Raw genomic sequence first — 17,651 nt, forward strand, 5'->3', positions numbered from 1 at the left:
AAGTATCTCCGGTTTAGGGTAGGGTCGCAGCATTATCAGTTTGCGGTCCTTCGGTTTGGTCTTACTACTGCACCTCGAGTCTTCACCTAGGTGATGGCAGTGGTGGCAGCCCATCTCAGAAAGTCGGGGATTTCAGTTTTCCCCTATCTGGACGACTGGCTGATCAAAGCAGAGTCGCCAGAGAAGGTGCTTCATCAACTGCAGGTTACAACTCAGCTGTTGTACAAATTGGGTTTCTCGATAAACTTGCCCAAATCTCACCTGGTTCCCTCTCAGTGCATCCTGTTCATAGGGGCGGTAATGGATACTACTGTGTGTCGGGCATTCGACACACAGGGTGTCGGGTGGAGAAGTGTGGCTCAATGATTGGAGTGGCAGACCCTGATGCAGAGGTCTAGCCCGGGACCAGGGTTCAATTCCCCGCCTCGGCGGGTCTTGGGCTCAAAAATTCCACGGACATGATAATTCTCGCCTTGGTGCCTATTCCAATCATGGAGTCCCACTCTGCAACTCTGGGCAATAGCTTGCTTAGTCTCCACAACGGTCCCCACAACGCTAAGGATGCCTGGCCTCCACCTTGGGGGTGCCCAGGAGTGGACGCCTCACAGGGAAAGCCAGGATGGGTTCCACAGTGGTATTCGTACAAGTGCCTTGAGACCCTTGCGGGTGAGTAGTGCGCTATACAAGTATCAATTTACAATTCCCACCTCCACAAAGGATTCTCGACATACAGGAAATGGTTCCCTTGTTTTACAATGGAGCGGTCATTCCAGTCCTGAAGGTCCTTTGTCTGCTCGGTCTGTTCGCCTCCTGCATTCTGTTGGTCAACCATGCACGCTGGCACATGAGGGCACTCCAGCGGTGCCTCCGCAGGCAGTGGTATCAGCACAAGGGAGATCTCGGGGAGTCTGTGAGGATCTCCAGAGAAGCTGCAGCGGATTTGTCTTGGTGGAGTGTGGAGGGCAATCTGTCGCAAGGAAAGCCCTTTCATCTACCTCCATCGGTGGCCACGGTAATAACGGATGCATCCACTTTAGGGTGGAGTGCTCATCTGGGGGATCTGGAGATCAAGGGTCTTTGGTCTCCAGAGGAAAGGTTGCTTCACATCAACCTTCTGGAATTACGGGCGATACGTTTGGCGCTCAAGGCCTTCCTCCCTTCGCCGTCAGTCAGTTCAAGTCCTGACGGACAACACTACCACGATGTGGTATGTCAACAAGCAGGGAGGAGTGGGGTCGCATTGTCTCTGCAGAGAGGCTATGCGTCTCTGGTCCTGGGCTCAGGATCAGCAGATTTGTCTGATGGCAAATCATTTGGCCGGGGTTTGAACGTTCGTGCGGACAGTCTGTCGGCAGTTCTCCGCTGACCACGAGTGGAGGCTTCATCCAGAGGTGGTTCGTCACATTTTCCGGACGTGGGGAACTCCTCGGGTGGACCTGTTTGCCACTCACGAGAACGCTCACTGTCCGTCATTCTGCAGTCTCCAGTATCCGATGCAGGGAGCATTGGGGGACGCGTTTCAGTTGAGTTGGGGCACTCAACTCCTTTACGCGTTTCCTCCCATACCCTTGATTCCTCGGGTTCTGAGGAAGATTCGCCAAGACCGGGCCCAAGTCATATTGATCGCCCCGGATTGGCCAAGAAGGGGGTGGTATACAGATCGTCTCCACCTCTCCTCGTGCCCTCCGCTCTGTCTCCCTCTCAGGGCAGACCTCTCGCAGTCGGAGGGGCAGGTTCTACACCCCCACCTCCAGAGCTTACACCTTCATGCCTGGAGATTGAACGGGCAACCTGAATTCTTTTTCTCTCCCGCCAGATGTGGTAGATGTAATTTTGTCTGCCAGACGTCATTCTACCAAATCTATCTATTCCTATAGGTGGTCTAAATTTGTTCTTTGGTGTGGAGAGAAGTCTATTGACCCTTTGAGGGCTCGTTTATCTGACATTCTTCAGTTTGCCTTGTCTCTTGCTCAGCAAGGCTTTGCTATTGCCACGGTAAAGGGATATCTTTCGTCTTTGTCGGCTTTCCTTTGTTTGCCGGATCAGCCGTCATTGTTCAAATTTCCTATTGTTTTACGATTTTTGAAAGGTCTTACAAACAAGTTTCTTCCGACTCCTTTTATTGTGCCTCAATGGGACTTGAATCTTGTATTAACTTACCTGATGGGTTCTACCTCCGAGCCCTAACACAAGTGTCCCTTGAGACTGTTGTCTTTCAAAAAGTTTTTTCTCATTGCGATCACCTCGGCAAAACCCCCGTTCTTGACCATTCATGCTGAAAGAATGGTACTCAGGACCAGGGCTGCTTTTCTGCCTAAGGTGGTAACTCCTTTCCATCTGGGGCAATCCATTACCCTTCCTACCTTTTATCCTCCCCCTCACCCTTCCAAGGAGGAGGATAGACTTCATCGCTTGGACCCTAAGAGGGCGATGAGCTTCTACCTTGATAGGACTTGAGACTTTCGAGTGGACGACCAGCTCTTTGTGGGCTTTGTTGGCTGCAGGAAAGGCAGAGCGGTGCACAAGCGCACCCTTTCCAGATGGATTGTCTTGTGCATTAAGATATGCTACTGTTTTTTTTTTTTAAGCAGAGTTTTATATAGCGCGAACATCCAATCCAATCCAATCAGGTATCAGAGCGCTTTATATAGCACCAGTTACGTTACATGAGGACACACATTCATTTTTTTGTTTTTTTTGTTAGGCACGGGGAGATTAAGTGATTTGCCCAGAATCATAGGAGGTTTAACGTCGTTACCGAGACTCGAACCCAGTTCCCCCAGGTCCGAGGTCAAGCGCCCTAACCGTTAGGCCAACTCCTCTCTTTGGCCGGTAAGCAACCTCCAGAGGGTTTAAGGGCTCATTCTACTAGAGCTAAGTCTTCTACGTCTGCTTTGTCTAGAGGTGTTCCTGTGGAGGACATTTGTAGGGCGGCAACTTGGGCCTTCCTTCACACTTTTGCAAAGCATTACTGCTTGGATTCCGAGGTGAGGAGGGACGGACATTTTGCTTGTTCCGTCCTTCAGGGTTTTTTGGTATAGAAGGGTGGACACCCTCCTCTGGGAGTGGGACTGCTGTGGGAATCTTTTCACAAGGTGAGAAATCCACTGGCCGATGTATCCATCAGAAGAACAAGTTACTTACCTTTGGTAATGCTTTTTCTGGTGGGTACAGTATCTGCCTGTGGATTCCTCACTGACCCACCCGCCTCCCCGTTGTCCACCCTTGTATACCTACAATTCTAATAATGGTGTTTCAAAATGTATTTGTTACTGTCAAAGGCAGTGTTATTTCTTTTGCGTTCCTATATTATCTCCACACTGTGTGTGTTGCTTTGTATATTATGTAGTGTGTATACTGTGTATATATTGCGGTCAGTCTGTCCGTGTGCTTCGAAGGCACGGAAAAAAGGGCAGAACTGACGTCATCACGCCGACGAGGTCTTCATATGGATCCGGTGACGTCAGCGGAGTCGCGAGCGGAGCCTTGTCTCTGTGACGTCGTCTTCGACCTCATCGGCGTGGACTGGTACAAAAGTTTCCGAATGTTGCTGGCGCAGGGGATATTCACAAGGTGAGGAATCCGCAGGTAGATACTGTATCCACCAGAAAAAGCGTTACCTAAGGTAAGTAACTTGTTCATCAAGGAATACTTGTTGGTGGTGGGTTAACTGTTAATAGGAGGGTCACTAGGCTTCTGCTGACAAGGACCTGGTCTCCGGGCTGCACAGGAACTTTCATTAATACCCTTCCATCCCTCCCCTGAGAAGAAGCTACGATGCTTTGTGCAAGCCTGGAACTTGGCGTCTCTCGCTACATAAAAGAGCTCACATAGAGGCAGCTCCGGTCCCAGAATGCTGCTGCCAACTCCGGCATGCGGTGCACCACTGCTCCTGCTTTCCGCTTGCTGCCTCGGAGCCTGTAGAGATAAGAAGCATCCAATTCCCCTGCCACTGAGCACACGCTCCTCCCGCACTGGATAGGCGCCTTCAGTGCACGCGCACTCCAACACTACAATGCACCTCTGTCTGTCGTGCTGCCCTGCATCCTGCACCGGGACTAGGACACCCATGGGTAGCGCTCCTTACAGCAAGCACCAAAACCGAAAAGGCAGTCCATCTCTTCTTGGTTTAGGGAGTATTTTTTAGGTCTCGCCTGAGCCAGCGCTTTAGCGCTGCTCTGGCGAGACTTATAGTAAGCGAGTTTTGGAAGTGCAAACAGTGGCTTTTCAGGCCTCCAAATACCGTGCATGTGCGCCGTCCGGGCGCGCGCACCATTTGGAGGCCTGAAAGCACTCGTTTGCTTTCGCTTTCGCCTGCCACACGGCCGCGCTTTGAAGTGTGATCGCGATTGCGATCACTTACATTTCGCGGGCGCTTTGATGTTTTCAGTGAGCCGCGCGGCCACTGAGGACATCAAAGCGCCCGTGAACACCATTTGCCACCCCCTTCCTGCTCTAATATGACACACGCATATGTGCTCAGAGCGTTGCAAAACATCTCAATTTTCACTTGCACGCTGTCTCAAAGATCATTTTTGAAGATCGCTTCCGTGTCTCGTGTTTCAACATATCTTTGATTGCTTGTCCAGGTGCAGTCTATTATTTGCTTTATAAAAATGCAAGCAAATATACAGAAACATTTCGAAACAATTACGTTAATTTGCATGTGTCCACATCCATGTAAAAAAAACGATAAATTACCCACACTTCAAAGATCCATCATATTTACTGTGTCAAGTAATATTTCAAAATATACGTTCAACAAAGGAATCGCTTTTCTTTCAGAGTAGCTCATAGGAACATCAAAAATAATGTAACCTGTCTTACAGGGCCGACACGTCTGAGTTCTTAGAAAACTTTGCGCTCGCCCATCTGACTCAACCTTTCGCCCGGTAAAAGCCGATAAACAGAATGCTATTAGAAGTAAAACTGTATTGCACAGCGCTTCGAAGCAGCGATAGAAAGAGCTACAGATAATAAGTTGTTCATTTTATTGCTATTTAGTGACCAATGTAAATATACCAAACAACGGTTTCTTCTTCAAAGACTCACCGGCCCCAAATACACCAATCAGTAAAGCCCCCCCCCCAATCCCATTTTTATGTTCCCTTCGTGAGTGCAAGTCAAATCAGGGAAAAATTTGCACTCGATTCTGAACTTAACCGCAGACACTATGATGTTAAATGGTATTTAAGGGACTGCGAGGCTGGTATTTAGAGCGCCACAGGTGTCAGCGCAGCCCCAGTGACGAGCATCAAAGGGAAACTTCTGTTCCGCTGATGACTCGTAGTAGAAATAAAAGAAAGCCAGGAATCACCGTAACTTGGCTTAATGCGTCATCGACCCACGCAAAATCGATATAAAGTCCCATTTTATAAACGGATCTCCTTCCGACAACAGCCCGTGCAGATAAAGCAAAATGTAGGTTTGTAAGATCGAATTTACTGTAAAATCCCACTCTTAAAAACAAGCATTGGCATAGCCAATAGGTCTCGCTTTTGGGACCTTATAAGTGTTTAACTATGCAACAGTTGCATAACTAAATACTTATAAGGTCCCAAAAGCGAGACCTATTGGCTATGCCAATGCTTGTTTTTTATAAGCGCCCCATTACAGTCCCCGTAATACTTGCATGCCAATAACACCCCTCACGCCTCCCAAACAGGATCGAGTCAAACATCAACCAGCAGCGATGCCGTAGCTGGTTTCACTTTCTTTGTTCTCTATTTCCGAGCTCCTCCCTCCCAATCAGTCATGGGGCTCCAGCAGAGCAGCGGAGCCAGGGACGGAGAAGGCGGGTTATGCTGCAGCCTGCCTCGGAGCATCGGACACTCGTCTTTGCCTGCTCCTCGCAGCTCACCTGGCTGTGGGCTTATGTATCTTGGCCTTTTTAAGTTTTCTTGTGCTGCCACGATAAGTTAGGAGTGAGGTGCCTCCTAAGAGCAGTGTGTGGGGTCAAAGCTGCAGGTACACTGGGACGCTATGTGATGGAATGGCAGATGTGATGTAAGTTAGGAAGGAGGTGCATTGTAGGAGCAGCGTGTGGTGTCAGAGCTGCAGGTAGACTGGGGGAGCTGTAGCAGCGTGTGGTCTCAAAGCTGCAGGTAGGTAGGGAGAGCTGTATTTAATCTAGGTGGAATATCGGTGGTGTAAGTTGCGAGTGAGGTGCATTGGAAGAGCAGCATGTGGGTTCAGAGCTGCAGGTAGACTGGGGGAGCTGTAGCAGCGTGTGGTCTCAGCGCTGCAGGTAGGCTGGGGGAGCTGTAGCAGCGTGTGGTTACAAAGCTGCAGGTAGACTGGGGGAGCTGTATTTCATCTAGGTGGAATAGGTGTGGTGTAAGTTACGAGTGAGGTGCATTAGAAGAGCAGCATGTGGGTTCAGAGCTGAAGGTACACTTGGGGAGCTATATATAATAGAACGTCAGGGGTGTACGTTTTGGAAGGAGGTGCATTAGAAGAACCGTGTGTGGTCTCAGAGCTGGAATCAAATGGGGGGGCTGCAGTCCAGAATTGATTGAGATACACTGGGACAGCTGTGTGTGAGTCTTTGTGGCATAGCAGGGGTGGCGCAAATCACGGTTCAGTCACACTGGCAGAGCTGTGAAATAGCCTCACAAGTACAATAGCAAGGCTCAGGATTGAGGGGCACTGGCAGAGCACACAGTGGGTCTTCAGCACTGGGATAGTAAGGTGTTCTTGTTTCATTACTGGAATTGTAGGAGTGTTGCAAGTGTGAACTCAGGTGCTCGTTCGAGTACAACAATAATAGGGTAACATCGAGGCGCACTGGCGGAGCTCTACGTGTCTCTCTCCTGCAATGGAATTTAGCTACTGGCATTGTAAATAACAAACCTTTTATCTATGTCTTGGTTTTAAAAACAGATAAATAAAAGGCATTGCCATTTACAATGCATTTTACAATGCCATTTACAATGGCAATAGCTTACAACTTTGCAAATGCGAGACCTATTGCATTGCAAATGCTTGTTAGGCTTTGTGTTGCCTCTGCTTGGCTTGATCCTTTACCCACGACATTTCAGCAATGGAAGGGACGTTTTGTATATGTTTATAATTTAGAAAAAGCCCTTTATGAGCAAAAGGATAAGAGGGCGAAAACTAAAGGGAGGAGGATCTGTGGGCTTTTTTTGAGCTGGGTATCTTTAGTATAAATAAATAATAGCTGCTTGATTTAAAGGATGAAAGGGTTTGGGGTTGGGGTATTTGGTTAAGGATATGTATGGCAATTTTGGCAAGCTGCTGTGCTTTGATGCCCCTAATGTATTATTAAGTTGCACTGATTACTTGACGAATTCTGTCTATGATCTAATTGCCAGATAGGTTCGTATTTAATGTAGTAAAGTAATGTTGCTGCAACAGTTTTGCTAATATATTTATATTTTTAATTATAAAGGAAATTACATTAATGTACCATTCGGAAGGGTGACTCGTCATTTTAATTCCAGAAAACGCTAAAACATGTTTTTATTACATGGTTAATTCGCGTGGCTGTGCTTTCATACTCTTAGTGCTACAGTTGCTGCTTTCTCCAGTTCTCAGATATGATGCAGTCCAGACTGCTAGGTATAAAATAATAAACATAAATAAAACATGATAGGAATTTGCAAGTCTCTTTATTCATGCCAACTATAAAGTAACAATAAGAATAATGAATTAAGAAAGGAGTGTGCAACCCAGAACTGAATTAGATCAGGTCAGTTGAGGACTGTGTTGGGAAAAGAGTTGTGTGTTGTGTGAAGCCACTCTCGTATATGAACGGCACGCTTCTAAACAAACAAACAGTTCTCTTGAAAAGGAATTTTGATCTCTGTAGTATCTTCTAAACGTACATTTATATTCAACAAGGTATATAATGAGCTCTGTCCTGGCAGAGGCATCCAGAAGCAAGGAAACCTGCCAGAGAGACACTCTTGTTATAAGCACTGAATACGAGTGTTTGCATTTGCATAAACACTGTATAAAGCATTGGATATCTTTACATAAACTTGTATGCTTGGTTTGGAATTACATATTAGCCCATTAACTCTTTCCACAGACCGATTTCAGGTCATTCAATGAAGAAAGTTTATATAAGCCATTTCTACTGCCTTTAATTTTGCTATTTATTACACAACTCAAAATAATGTTTGTTGAAAAAATATTGTACATGAATTTACTGAATTCTAGACTGGGATGTAGCAATTTGAGGTTCCCTTTATGTGAGGGAGTTCTTAATGGCACTTAGAACCTTAATTGGAAATCTTTCAATTTTCTACTGTATAACTACCTATTTTAGTAATTGATGACATCACAGATCACATCATCATTGACCCAAACAGTGACATCATTGAAGGTGTTCACACCCCAGAAACTCCTGAGCTCCTCCTTTAGCCCTATAAAGCATGCTCCGTGAAATCATTGTGCTGACTTCTTTGCCCCAGAGCTACTTGCATTGTCCCTTCTCCTGGATAAACATGTTTTTGACAACCTAAGTATAAAAAGGATTTCCAATTATTTGCACAGCTTACTCAAACCAGATGAAACACATCACACAACTACTCACTTTTGACATGTTTCAATGATTACTGCCATTATCTACTCCTCTGGGCTATGTCCCTGTGCTTCCTGAGATGGCTTGTGCATACCTTGCTCCCACATTGCCCCAGCAATTTTTTTTATTCGCACTAAGGTTCGTGACCCAGGAGAACTACTTTGTGAACTGAGAAATAGCAGAGGAAACTTCAAATTGTCATCTAGGTTGATTTAGTCAATGTTCTAATTGTGGCTTCAAACACCATCAATGTGATATCCACTATAGTTTGCTTCTTCATTTTCTCGAAACTACTGAACAGATTTACACCAAATAAATCCAAGAAAATAAGTTGGATCAACTGTATCTTTTGATCCAAATTAAATGTAATCTGCCTTTTGGTTTTTGCTATGACTTAGCAAAAGTTCCTATGGGATTGCAACATTTGGGACACACTAAAAAAACACCCTTCTCCCTTCACCATTCTGCAGTATCAATCTTATGTATGTACACCTTTTAATAAGTGTTTACTGGTGATTCATCAAATGGGGCCAGTGTTCCTTTCAATCAAAATTCATTTCCTTATGGAATAACCAACTTAACTAAAACTTCAGATAGTATTGGGGACTCAATCATATAAATCACTGAGAAAATTGAATGAGGGGTGTCCTTGTTCTCTAAGAGCAGATATTAACATTTAGATGATTTTTTCTTCTTCAAGTATTTCCGATTAGCCGATAAAACTTCAATTGGAAGGATGTTATTGTGGCAGTCAACTGTAAGAACCCACTGAAATTCTCCCTGCTATGTATAGCTACTTAACCATAACCCTCTGCCTGTGCTCATCTCCTGACCTCGCACATGGCATCACAGAGAAGGTGCATATTGCAGAAATAAGATTCATGGGGCTAAAGTTGGATTCTCTGACCCAACTACCTAGTATTTTTATTTTCACTCACATAAACAGCACATGTTCAACATCTCTGCGGGGCAACCCCAGTATAGGGAGGGGTGTGGATTGTGTGAGCATTGCTTAGGACCTGTGGCAAACTTTTAAAAGGTCTGCAGACCTAGGTCTATTTCCATATGGTTTTTAAGTTCTGGCTTGACAGCAAACCTATCGCCAAACAATTATGTGAGAATCACAAGGAGAGGCTTTGGCTCATCTACATTTTAGGAGTCAGGAGTGCCTTTTTTGATAGGGCAGACGTTGTGTGCTTCCACAATAAAGTGCTTACCCTCTACGCAGCTGTCATTTTGTTTATCCAGTTTCCTGAGCTTGAACTTCCAAGGGCACACACATGACATTGTAATGCTAAAGTGTCTTAGATAACTTGATCATTTATGGTATTTTTCGATGGAAGCAGCACAGATGGGAGGAGGGCAGTCATTAATCTATATGAATGTTTGGGTCTAGCCAGATAGTGTAACTGTCACCTGACCTTTAAACCTCAGCCAGTACTATACTACAGTCCACTGAAATACATATTCTGTAAAATTGGGTTGTTAGTTGAGAGGGGTGGAAGACCCACTCAGGTAACAACCACATTCCTTGTCAGGGTGAACCAAAGAAAACACTAAATGAACCTGGGATTAACCATCTGGTAGCTTGGCACAAAAACCGTCAGGCTTAACTTTGAGGAACTTTGTGAAGTATTTGTGCATCACACAAGCAGCAATAAAGTGAAAATATCACAAAAGAAAAATCTCAAATCAATTTAGAAAAATAGAGTAAACTTTATTAAGTAAAATAATGCCAAAATTAGTAGAACCGGAAATAGAAGCAGAAAGCGCCAGTCGCAATTATCTGGTCATACTGGACTGGGGGAAGTCATAAGGTCACGATGGAGTGGCGGTCAGATACTGGGCCCAGGCTAGTCCCGCTGAAGAGTTACCTTGTCAAATCTGGCGCAAAGAGTTCCTTTCGTGTTGGAAGAGGCTGCGAGGAGAAGACTTTTGGCATGAAGAGCAGGTTGAGCGTCACAGATGGTTTTTGCTGTAGCATAGAGATGGTCGTTGCTGGGGATTCGCTTTGGTTTATCGTTGTATTGTGTCCCTGTTGGCGCGAAGTGCAAGTCTTGTGTTGCCAGTCATCTCAGTCGCTGTCGGCGCTAAAAGCAGGTCCCCCCAGAGTTTATGTTGGCGGTCATGGCGAGTGTCTGAGTTTTGGCGTGGACAGGCCCTTTGTGGTCGTGAAGAGCTATACTTCAGGATTGTCACCTTTTGCTTGTGGAAGAGCTCTCACTGATGTCACCAAAGGGTCCAAGACCTAGGGGGGACCGCGTGAGGATTAAGACTCACTCCAATAGGGGCAGCAGCAGGGCTCAGGCAGATCTAGTTATTTATTTATTTATTTGTTTATTTTGGGGGTTTTATACAGCGCGAACCAGACCCTTGCGGGTATCAGAGCGCTTTACAGGGTAGAGTCTTAGTTACATTGACACAACGTAAATAGCATAGAGATCACAGATAGACAGTGCTAGTATAATCCTTCTATCGTTGACACACGGTATATGATACATAACAAAAACATTCAATGAGATTCAAGCATAATATAGATAAATATCTAGGGTCTCTGGCTGGGCAGAGAACATTGTAAAGTTCCGAGTAGAGGATACATTGGGTCGCAGAATAACAGTAGTCCCTGTTCAAGTGAGTTTAGCCATGAGAAGCGCCCTCACTTCGTTTTTTGAAAGATGCAGAAGAGGGATTAAGTCTGGCTTCTGGGGGTAGAGCATTCCAAATTCTGGACGCCAACCCTGAAAACGTTCAGGTGTATGTTTTCTTCTTGTTGAATCTTTGCGGTTTCAGTAGAAGGTTGATGGTACTTCTTGAGGATCTGATACCACAAGATGGCACCAGTTTCTGTGCCAGATAGCTGGGTGTATTGTGATGAATGGCTTTGAGTCATACAAGCTATTTTCAGATGAATTCTGGATTCAAAGGGTAGCCAATTAAGGGATTTTAGGTCAGGGGATATATGGGAGCTTCTTTTGGAGCCAGTGATAAGTCTCGCTGCGGGGTTGATTGAGGCTCTCAGAGGGGCCGATGCAGCTCTGGGTAGGCCACAGAGAGCAACACTTCCGTAATCCACTCTTGGGATGGGTAGAGCTTGTACTGCCAGCTTGAAGTCTTTTTCCGGCAGGAAAGGTTTCAATTTTCTCAAAGTATTTATCTGAAAGTTTGCTCCCTTTGTTGCGTTGCTGATGTGTTTTTGCATATTGAGGTGTCTGTCCAGTGATATTCCCAACGATTTTGCTGAATCAACGATGAGAGGTTGACAATTGAGGGCGGTAAGGTGTTTGATCCAGTCTTGCAATATGGGTACTTGGGCGGAGGGAGCGATGAGGAGGAATTCGGTTTTAAGGGCATTGAGTTTTAGATGATTTTCTGCCAGCCATGTTTGAGTTTTCCCGAGAGTGGTGTTGAGCGATTTGATGTCTTCACAAAGGGTGTGGATCTTGAGATATAGTTGTTTGTCGTCAGCGTACATGTGATATTGCACGTTAGACGAGTAGAGAATTTCAATGAGGGGTTCCATGAAAAGATTGAACCGTGTCGGAGATAATGCCGATCCTTGTGGGACTCCTAAAGTGACCGGGACGGGTTTGGACAGGGAGTGATTGACCTTGAATCGTTGTGATCTATCTTGGAGGAATGAAGTAAACCAGCTTAGAACTGAACTGGCTAATCCCATTCTGTGTTTGAGAAGTTTAATCAGGTTATCGTGTTTGACAGTATCGAAGGCCGCGGACAGGTCTAGCAAGATGAGTAAGCATGCTCCGTTTTGATCTTGGATTTGTAGGGCGTCGTCAATTATGTGGGTCATGGCCCATTCAGTGCTGTGACCTGCACGGAAACATGATAGGTATTTGTTAAGTAGGTTAAACTGATCAATATGTCTTAGCAGCTGGAGGTGAACACATTTTTCTAGGAGTTTGACCAAGGTAGGGATGTTGGATATAGGACAGTAGTTATTTAAGTCCACAGTGTCAGCCATAGGTTTCTTTAGAATGGGAGATACCTGCCCAGCTTTGTGGGTGTCAGGGATGCAACCTTGGCATACGGAATTATTTATGATCTTCCTCCAGAGAGGCAGCAGCAGCTGGGTGAAGTCTTTTGCAAAGTTTGCTGGAAGAGGGTCAGCGAAGTGATTGCCAGGATTTAAGGTAGTAAGCATTTTGAGAATTGATTCCTCACTGTAGGTAGTGAAGGATGACCATGATGCGTTATTTTTTAGGTCGATCTTTGAAGAGATTCGATGTGGGGAATTTAGAGGGGAAGATGAGGGGTTCGTATGTGCGGCAGAGTGTGTGATAAGATCGTTGAGAAGCTCCTTCTTTATGATATCGGTCTTCTGAGTGCAGAAGGAAGCAAATTCATCACCGTTAGGTCGTGGTCTGTTAGTTCTGGGAAGTTGCGATGAGACCTCAGGAAGCTTTTTGTTTCCCTGTAGCTCCCAGAGGTGGTCAGCCAACTGGCCCTTGGAGACACCATGAGTAGCCTGAGATCAAGGCAATCAGCAGAGTAGTGCTTCTGGCAACAGGAAAATCCATCTTCTGAATTTTCCACAGGTCCATGAGTGAGAGGTTCTGAATCCTTGATTTATATACCTGGCGCCATTCTTATTGTGAGCGAATTCTCTGACCTACTTTCATAACTGGTTCTGATCAGTTGATTCCCGTTCCCTGGTCCTGCTCCAAACTGTCTAGGGTGACAAAAGGCAGGGCAGGACTGGTGTCGGGTTCCTTTGTGCGTGCTGCAGGCAGGACTCTTTGAACTCTAAATAGGGCAGATCCTCCCCAGACATCCTGTCAGGAAGACCATCTACCTTCACACCTAGGCGTCCTTTGTCTCGCTGTCTTGAAGCAATACACAAACTCCAACAGCAGAGACATTTGCATTCATGTTACCCAGGACACTGGCAGAAAGGCACGCTTGGTTGAGACAAGAAAATGCCAACTTTCTAAAAGTTACATTTTGAAAATTGTAACACAAAATCTGACTTCACCATTAAAGATGGTTTTGAATTCAAATTCATTTGAGTGATAGCAGCATATGTGGATCTGCTCCCAATCTGAAGTTAGCACTTAAGTATAATATGGCAACCTTGGGTTAGTCTATGAGAGAGATAGCTTTACAATAGTGAAAAACGTCAGGCATTTTTCATTGCCAGGACATTTAAAGGCTTAATACTTTCCTGCTGTTTAAATGCTAATCACCATGCCATAGGGGTGATTAGGGCCAACCTTCAGTAAGTAATTTTAAGACTTGTATAACCCAGGTGGGTATCCAGGCGCTGAAGATTCTTGCTGTGGAGGCTGTCGAACAGTCAGCTCTTGAGTCCTTGCCTGAATTCCTGCAGAGATGGTGAGGCCTGGAGGTGAAGAGAGAAGTCGTTCCAGGACTTGGACACACGATAGGAGAAGGAACGACCTCCACTGTAGCTTCGACGTATGCGACGGGTGTGAGCAGGGTACAGGGAGGTGGAGTGCTGGTGTCTGGAGGGTTGGTGAAAATTCAGGCTATGGTTGATGTATGTTGGTCCTTGTTTGTGCCGGGCCTTGTAAGTGTGGATCGGCACCTTGAAATGGCGTCTCTTCTGAATGGGGAGCCAGTGAAGTTTCCTGAGGTGGGGGTGATGGAGGTCCTCTTGGGTAGGTCAAGGATGAGTCTTACCGCAGAATTCTGTTTGACCTGTAGTCTCTTCAGGAGGTGCGAGGTGATGCCTGCTGGTAACTAGGGCTTGGGTGACGGATCGTCTGGTGTTGACCGGGAGCCATTTGAAGATTTTGCTGAGCATGTTAAGAATGAGGAAGCGGGGAGGGGGGGAGACTGCGTTGTTTTGATTTTTCATGGTGAGCTTGTTGTCCAGGATGTATCAGAGGTTGCAGGAATGGTCTGTCAGTGTGGGTGAGGGTCCTAGTTTGGAAGGCCACCAGGAGTCGTTCCTCTGGAGTTTTTGTTCCAGAAGATCAGCACTAAGGTTTTGTCTGTGTTGAGTTTTAGGCAATTGTCTTTCATCCAGTCGGTGATGCTCGCCATGCACTTGTGGATGTTGGCCCTCGAGTGGAGGGCTCTTCTGACAGCGAGAGGATGAGCTGGGTGTTGCCGGTGTAGGAAATGTTTAGTCCATGTGTTCTGATGTTGGCCAGGGTAGTCATGTAGGTGTTGAACAGGGTGGGGCTGAGGAATGAGCCTTGAAGGACGCCATTGATGATGCTCTTGTGTTCGGAAGTGAACGGAGGAAGGCAGATTCTCTGTGTTCTTCTAGTGAGGAAGGAGGCGATCCATCTGAGGGCATCTCCTTGATTCCCATGTGGTTGAGCCTCTTGATTAGGGGTGTGGTAGGATACAGTGTCGAATGCTGCTAAAAGGTCGAGGAGGATCAGAGCTGCCATTTCTCTTTGGTCAAGGAGGGCTTTGATGTTGTTAGTTGCAGCGATCAGGGCGGTTTGGGGCTGTGGTTGATACGGAATCCAGACTGGGAAAAGTCTAGAAGATTGCTGTTCTCCAAGTGCTCCGTGAGTTGCCAATTGATGGCTCTCTCGAGGACTTTGGCGGGAAAGGGAAGTAGAGAGATGGGACGGAAATTCTTGAGTTCACTGGGGTTTTGTGGATGGTTTCTTGAGGAGGGGTTTAACTTCAGCATGTTTTCATTCGTTGGGGAAGGTAGCAGTGGTGATGGATGCGTTCAAGATGATGGTGAGTTCTGTACTGATTGACTTGCTTCCCAGGTTGCAAATGTGGTGGGTTTGGGGTCCGTAGGTGCTCCTGAGTGGAGGGAGTTCATGAAGGCAGTGGTGTTTTGAGTGGTGAGCTCGTCCCAGGTGGTTAGCAGGTGGTCAGTGTTTGATTCTGTGGGAGCAATGAGGCTGAGGATGTCGGTGGCAATGGGTTAGGGTTGAAGTTTTTGTAGTGTTGTAGATGTCACAGATCTTGTCATGGAAGAATTCTGCCAGGGTGTCACAGAGTTCTTACTGGTGACTTATACGTTTTAAGAAGGAAGGGTTAGACCTAGAAAAAGGTAGAAATGTAATTTTTATAATGGCACTACAGGCTGCACTGGTAGTCCTGAGACATGTTTTACAGTGCTACTTTAGTGGGAGGCACAATGCACTACTGCCTACTTGCAGCATTTAATTTACAAGCCCTGGTTACAGGTAGTACGATTTACTAGGGTATTACAAGTAAATTAAATGTGCCAACTAGGTGTAGGCCAATTTTACAATGTTCCAAGGAAAGAGCACAAGCAATTTAGCACTGATTAGCAGGGGTAAATTTCACAGAGTCCTAATGCCAACTAATCACAATCAGGGCGTGAAGGCAAAACGAATTTCAGGGAATACCACGCCAAGGATGTCAGGTATAACACATATCCATTCCCATGTCATCTACTTGTAATACTTTACATTACCAGACACCATTCCTTGTAAGCCAGACCTACTGGCATTTCCAGTGCTTGTTAGAGTCTTTAACTTGCTAATTGCATTGGCTATCGCTGTGAAATGCTCCCCAATCAACCTTTTTTTATTTTCACTGTCTATACTTTGTATATTGAGTTGTCGTGGTTTCTGTTCACCTGGGATACACTGCAAAATTCGTATGTTATTGTCATTTTATAAACTGGAGTTTTTCTTGAAAGGAGTGAAGGTTAATTAATTTCATTAATCGAGACCAGTAATTATTGCTGATGAATCATGATTTGAAGATAAATGGCTCCAGTGAGAACCAATGCTTTCTGTAATAACTTTTTCAAACAAGGCTTAAATTGCGAGTTTTTCACAAAGCACATTTTCAGTGGATAAAAAACAATTTTAATTCTAACTAACTTTACAAGATTGTACTTGAGTGGATATGTTCTACTAAGTTATAAGTAATCCATAAACATATTTCTCAGAGTGGCGCATGTAACCACATCTGCGTTTCAGAATTTACATTGTCCCACTGTTTTCTGCTTTTTTTTTTGGTGGCAAAGCTTTACATTTTACAAATGTCTAATAAAAGTTAAAGATCATAAAATATTTCCTTGCACTATTAATCGGCCCAAGATTTCTTGTTTAATTGTAGATGAGTGAGATTTAACAAGCAGTTTCTTCGTAAATGCATGCCCAGTGTACCTTATCCAGTATTGGGGTATATTTCATAAATTCACATGCTTGGATCATCTCGACGAAGGGGAATGATTCTTGCATGTGAATCTATGCAGCTATCCAATACTGGATAGCTGCAGTTACAGGTAAGTAACTTATTTTCTTATCCTGTATTGGTGTATCTTTCATAGAATCACATGCTTGAATCCTTCCCCGTCGTCGAAATGATTTAAGCATGTGAATCTATGAAAGATACCAATACTGGATAACTGCAGTTACAGGTAAGTAACTTATTTTCTTTAAGCTCCTAAATTATATTTTGTAAAGTCATCTTTTGTAGAGCTGCAACAATTAAATATAATCCCTAGAATACAGTCTCTTGTTACATTGAGGTCAAGGATTGATGTTCTTGAACTTTTTTGTCCATTTCAGGTGAAATACTTTGGCCGTGATCCGACAGATGGCAGGATGAGACTTTCACGCAAAGTGCTTCAATCCCCAGCCGCAACAGTTGTTAAAACCTTAACAGACAGGAACAGTATTGTACTGGGAAGCTCCAGCCCTGTAACTGCAACCTCCTCTTCTACTGGAACAGTAGACTAAGAGACCTTGGTTCATTCCAAATGGATGCACATCATTACAACAGGCTGGCATCATAATGTTTGTTGTATATTCTGTAGATATATTTTAATGTGTATAAAAAAAATATTTTCATCTATGTGCTTGTCTCTTGTTTTACACTGGTCTACCAAAGGATTCCCCTATCTTGAGTGTGTACATAATATGAGGGATAAAGAACCTCCTGCCCTACATCATAGGGATATTGCAAGTCATTGAGGAGTTCCATAACCATATTGAGGAACGAGGTAAGAGGCCGAGTTATTTTATACGGTTATAGAACTCTGATTTGACATGCAATATCCTTATTATCCTTATCATTTGTGCCAAGGAAACTTTATCCCATATAATACATGGTCACACCATCACCTTTCCCACAAACCACTTAAAACTTTGGATCTGAAAGAGACACG

The 17,651-nt window shown here is 44.9% G+C and overlaps 1 protein-coding gene across 1 annotated transcript in view; it reads left to right on the plus strand.

The window, feature by feature from the left end:
* Window positions 1-17,338, plus strand: part of PNPT1 (polyribonucleotide nucleotidyltransferase 1) — a 313,627-nt gene extending 296,289 nt beyond the window's left edge. Inside the window, exon 28 of the mRNA XM_085612380.1 lies at window positions 17,053-17,338. Within this exon, the coding sequence (XP_085468506.1) occupies window positions 17,053-17,223 (171 nt within the window). The 3' untranslated portion in view covers window positions 17,224-17,338. The remainder of the gene's footprint in view (window positions 1-17,052) is intronic.
* The last annotated feature ends 313 nt before the right edge of the window (window positions 17,339-17,651 follow it).

This window comes from Triturus cristatus, chromosome 6 (assembly GCF_964204655.1).
Source record: "Triturus cristatus chromosome 6, aTriCri1.1, whole genome shotgun sequence".
Classification (NCBI taxonomy): Eukaryota; Metazoa; Chordata; class Amphibia; order Caudata; family Salamandridae; genus Triturus; species Triturus cristatus.